The sequence below is a fragment of the Populus alba genome, chromosome 6, assembly GCF_005239225.2.
Source record: "Populus alba chromosome 6, ASM523922v2, whole genome shotgun sequence".
Taxonomy (NCBI): domain Eukaryota; kingdom Viridiplantae; phylum Streptophyta; class Magnoliopsida; order Malpighiales; family Salicaceae; genus Populus; species Populus alba.
The window spans coordinates 13,663,381-13,668,051 of NC_133289.1; the positions used below are offsets into that span (position 1 = coordinate 13,663,381).

The 4,671-nt window shown below is 39.2% G+C and overlaps 2 protein-coding genes across 3 annotated transcripts; one reads left to right on the forward strand and one right to left on the reverse strand.

Annotated features, from left to right (window-relative positions):
- Window positions 1–211: 211 nt before the first annotated feature.
- On the forward strand, window positions 212–1,145 carry LOC118048003 (pentatricopeptide repeat-containing protein At2g15690, mitochondrial). Its single transcript, XM_035057503.1, has 4 exons — window positions 212–400; window positions 478–587; window positions 700–953; window positions 1,015–1,145. The coding sequence occupies exons 1-4, from the start codon at window positions 212–214 to the stop codon at window positions 1,143–1,145; spliced, it is 684 nt and encodes a 227-aa protein (XP_034913394.1).
- Window positions 1,146–1,153: 8 nt separating this feature from the next.
- Window positions 1,154–4,471, reverse strand: LOC118047995 (mitochondrial carrier protein CoAc2). 2 transcript variants are annotated; one of them, XM_035057499.2, is made up of 7 exons: window positions 4,175–4,471; window positions 2,858–2,943; window positions 2,564–2,771; window positions 2,151–2,277; window positions 1,872–2,056; window positions 1,675–1,797; window positions 1,154–1,586 (listed from the first exon to the last, which is right to left on the reverse strand). In XM_035057499.2, the coding sequence occupies exons 1-7, from the start codon at window positions 4,304–4,306 to the stop codon at window positions 1,458–1,460; spliced, it is 990 nt and encodes a 329-aa protein (XP_034913390.1). In that variant the 5' UTR covers window positions 4,307–4,471; the 3' UTR covers window positions 1,154–1,457. The 2 variants fall into 2 exon arrangements, with proteins under 2 accessions (XP_034913390.1, XP_034913392.1); XM_035057501.2 differs by having other exon boundaries at window positions 2,858–2,969; window positions 4,175–4,314.
- Window positions 4,472–4,671: the final 200 nt, after the last annotated feature.

Genomic DNA, 4,671 nt, shown 5'->3' on the forward strand with positions numbered 1-4,671 from the left:
AACATAAAAAAAAAAAAAAAAAAATTAAAGTGGTTTCAATAAATCACTATCCATGAAACAAATTAAAGGCTCTCAGACCACCCTCAGAACCTCACCTTTTTTTCCAAGCCCGTCTGTTCCCCCCATGCCCCGTAACAGTACCCCCACCAAACTCAATATTCATTTGATGGGTTTGTGCTAGGAAGGAAAGGTCAAGGAAGCAACAGAGTCCATGGGTGGTGATCAAAATGTATCTGCTGATTATGGGCGTTTTGTTGCTCTTTTGGATTCCTCGGCGAATTTGAAGTCGCTCGAACTGGGTATAGAGGCACTTGAATTGTTGAAACGGTCGCCTTTCGCTTTTGATGTTCAATTAAATAATCAACTGGTTGAAATGCATGCGAATGCGGAGATGGACGCCGTATGTTTGATAGAATGCGTGAAAGAAACATGAGGTCTTGGTACTCCTTGATAAATGCATATGCCGCAAGTGGGCAGGGAGTTGATGGTCTATTGTTTGTTGAGGAAATGAAAAAAGGTTACGGTCACAGCCCAAGTCGTAGACTTTCGTTGGCTGTCTTCATGACATGTGCTTGCGCTGGAACTGTGTAAGAAGGTTTGCTACACTTTCGGTCAATGAGGATTGAATACGGTGTTGCTCCTGGGATCGAACACCATCTTGGGGTTCTTGATGTTCTTGGGAAGGCTGGTTTTTCATAGGAATCTGAGGAGTTTGTTGAGAGGATGCCATTTGAGTCCACGGTTGAGGGTAAATAGGCATTTTGCACGAATTCACGGGGATCATGAACTTGAGAATCGAGTAGAGGAGTTGTTAGTTGCTCCTGATCCTTCTGAAGGCAACGATAATAAAGGCCCATTGCCCCCAAGAAAGAAGTACAATGCTAGTGATATGCTGGCGGAGAAGAGTAGGGTCCCAAAACCTTACGAGGGAGAGGGTTATGAGATGTTGAAAGGTTTGAACCCGACGAGGAAGCTAGTTATGTTCCAGATATGTGATTCATAGCATTGATGAAGCGAAGACCTTGTTGTACAACAGCGAACGTTTGGTAATTGCATATGGTTTGATTAGCACCCAGTCAAGGCGAACTGTTGGGATGGAGCTTATTGTTAGGGATAATAAGATTATTGGTTACAACTGTGTTTAAGATTTCGATGATGAAGCCACCAATTTATTGGCATAATTTCATTTGCCGCCCTTGAAATGCCGCAAGCAGTCCCTTGTAGACATCATGTTACAAATACAAAATCTGTATCAAATCAATGTTACACATTCTTTTACATAAAATGATGAATGCGGATCCTGTCTTCAGTTCTGTGGATGCACATGCTCAAATCTTTGAATGCCTTTTGCAACCTTTGTTCAGGAGGGGGATGAAACCTACGGGTGACATTTTATAGCATGGAATAATTGAAAGTAAACAAAAATGATTATTTGTGCAAGGAGTTAAGAATTTATATCAAGAATGAAGGGACGGTTGACTATTTCTTTTGTCAGTCACCGCTTCTATCACGTCTCGTGATGGAACTCTAAGACTCGCTTTCATCATATCATAAACTGTAAAACCAATCGCCACGGAAGGGACAACCTGAAAGGCTTGTAAAAAAAGCAGTAAGAAAAAGGCAATCGCACAGGAATTATAGCACCAAGAATAACGAGGGGCAGGGTTTCTCCACCTTCAAGTAGTTGATGCTCAGCCCTGAAAATAATTGCTTCCACCCCTGCTTCTGCATTATCATAATAAGGGTTTCCATTGTTCCCTTTAACTCTGCGTTATTTGACACCGATAGCCTTTGAACCTATTAAGATGATTTTCACTAATTACTATCTATTCTCACAACCAAGCCTCATCCAACGCCAGAAGCAAAATTACCTGCATTTGCCTTCTAACAACATCAAGAGGGTATGTGAAGGTCTGGCCCAGTAAACCAGCAACAGAGCCGCATACCATTTTCACCACGATATCTTTCTTGTGCTCCTCAGGGACATGTCGTTTCATCTCCTCATAGAAGTAAAACTTCAAACCAGCATAAGGGAAGATTCCATAAAGAGATGGAGCTGACAATGATGTTCACTTAATAATTGGAAAAGCCTCCCAAGAATGGGAACACAAAATTAGAAGAGAAGTTTACACAAGCTAAGTGCTACATACCCACACCACGATAGAGACCTCTTAGCCCAGATTCCTTAAGAGTCTTTGAGAAACAGTCACGGATTCCTTTATAAACTAGTTCCGTACCAATTACCCCATTAATATTCGCTTTTGGTGAACTGACAATCTGCACTATCAAAATCAAATTGGGAATGTGAAAATCAACTAAATCTGAGACTTTATATAAATCTTGAGCTTCAGAGGAAGGGAGGATGAACACATTCTAACTAGATGCTCAAGATCACCAGGAGCAGCCAAACCCAGTGGACAGCAATGCAGTCCTGCCTCAGCATTGCTGCATAAAGAGTTTGGCACATCTCCAGGCCCCTCTAGTCAGTTAGGTGAGCTGAATAAATGTGTGTGGAAGAAAGAGTTACTTTTTGTAAAAAAAAAAAAAAAGGTTAAATATTTACCTGGTAAGCCAATTTTGTTCTAACCAAATCAAGAGGATATGTAAGAAGCACAGCTGTTCCTCCAGCGAATGATCCTGCCACGAGATCAAGTACAGGACCCCTCCCAATATCAGGAAAATTGAGGATTATCCATCTACGATATTGCTCATAAGTCATGTAATGCAGGGCAGCATAAGGTACAATTCGCGCAACACTAGCACCATTTCCTCTGCCAATAACCCAAAATATATGGTTAAAAAAACAAAGAAAATGGGAGCCTTCACATGACAGAAAATGAATAACTGGTGGATCCACCTGTAGAAACCCATAATCCCCTCTGTATGTGAAATCTTTTTAAAGGATCCAAACAGCCCAACAGACTTGAATTCATCTCTTCTGGTCTGGAAAGTACAACACAAATCGACTCCTTTTCATCCAAACAAGGTTAAAATTTACAGATTATATTACACCACATAATTAATTACTTGTATTTAGAGCCAACATGAAGTCTAGAAGTATTTAGAACTATAATCACAGAAAGGGTATGAACTATAAGAACATGACCTAATAAGATGGAAGAAAAAGTTTAGATTTGCAGCCCTAGCCCCTATGTTATCCCAGACAGGCATAAGCTTCACGAACACCCAGAAAACAGTCGGACTTTCTGATAAACCATTATAAGATTGGTGGCATCTGGGGAAATTTCACGAACAAATATACTAACCTGACTAGTCTTCTAAAAGCACATTCTTATTTATGCAAAAGTTCTACCAGAAAGAATTATTATGACATTCTGCTCAGGACAAGTTATACCAACAAAGAAGTGAAAAAACAAGAAAGAAATAAGAGCATCTGAAACAGAGTATTACATTTTAAATCCATTACCATTCCCATTTAATGAATACAAGTACATGTATCGCATCACACCACTGTGTATTACAGAGAAGAAAATATCGACTGATTTTGCTGATGACTCTGCATAGGGACACCACCAATCCAACTTAAGGAATGCCTCTGGCCAGGGATACAATCAGATATAATGCTTTTTTTTTTTCAAAATATAAAAATAATTTAAGGTTGAGGTTCAATGATGTCGAACTTTAGCACGGTATTTTTTAAAAAAAACCTACAGAATAGTCCTTCTGGATAAATAGGAGAAGAACAGGGAGTATTGGAATTGAAAACACCTGCCCACTTGATTTCATTAACTTTTCCCCAACGTTGTTGGCTAATAAATGCTTCTTCTACATGTAGTATATCTAAAATGAAGCAAACTAGTGACAAAAGGAAGACTGGTGGAAGAAGATGAATCGCTCGCAGGAACCACCGGCTGGAGTGTTTTTTTTTTTTTAATTAAAAAAAAGAGGAAGAAGCTTGAATCAAGAAAGGCCAGAATCCATCTACTGTATATATTAATTTATGAGCTCATAAATCATAATCCAAGTTCAACAGTAGTCAAAACAAGTCCAAGAATTCCAATATCTCAATGAAAAAAAAAAAAGCGAAAAACCCATCAAGAAAGAAGGAAATAGAGTCTCGGTCAATCATGTATAGCCAAGAAAACAGAAAAATCATCTTTTAGCCAAACAAAATCTTGAGAACTTCACCATAGAAGAAAGAAACCAATAATACCTGAAACAAAATCTTGACACGTTCAAGGGGAGCTACAACAGTCTTTGCAAAACCACCAGCAACACCCCCAGCAACTAACTCTTTAGCAAACACAGGCATGGCCTCTATTATCTCATCTAACAGCATACCCATCTCTCTTTCCTCTCTCTTCTTTTCCGTTTTCTTATATATATTCAGAGACTAGAGAGAGAGAGAGAGAGAGAGAGCTTTCAAGTTTACATCTAACGGCAAGCAAGCATCTTTCTTTCTGTTAAAGGAAGAGAGAAAGAAGGTTAGAAAGAAGAATCGAAACGTTTCTGTTACTTGGAGGGCGTGTCGCCTCCTTGTGGTTTTTATATGTTTTGGACAAACTGAGCTGACTAGTCAGAAAAGGCCAGCGCTTGGTCAGAAACGTTTCCTTTCCTTTTCTTTTGTAAGAGAGAGAAAGCAAAATTATTGACGACGGCTTCACGTGGTTTACTACATGTGTTTAGTAATACAAAATTATTATTTTTTTA

Excerpts from the sequence above, each read along its gene's own strand:
- LOC118047995 (XM_035057499.2), bottom strand. The coding sequence starts at position 4,306 with ATGGGTATGCTGTTAGATGAGATAATAGAGGCCATGCCTGTGTTTGCT. Across the intron at positions 2,057-2,150 it reads AGGTCTCTATCGTGGTGTGG|CTCCATCTCTTTATGGAATC; the intron begins GTATGTAGCACT and ends CATCATTGTCAG. Across the intron at positions 1,587-1,674 it reads TGAGCATCAACTACTTGAAG|GTTGTCCCTTCCGTGGCGAT; the intron begins GTGGAGAAACCC and ends CAAGCCTTTCAG.
- LOC118048003 (XM_035057503.1), top strand. The coding sequence starts at position 212 with ATGGGTGGTGATCAAAATGTATCTGCTGATTATGGGCGTTTTGTTGCT. Across the intron at positions 401-477 it reads CGAATGCGGAGATGGACGCC|GGAGTTGATGGTCTATTGTT; the intron begins GTATGTTTGATA and ends GCAAGTGGGCAG. Across the intron at positions 588-699 it reads TGTGCTTGCGCTGGAACTGT|GAATCTGAGGAGTTTGTTGA; the intron begins GTAAGAAGGTTT and ends GGTTTTTCATAG.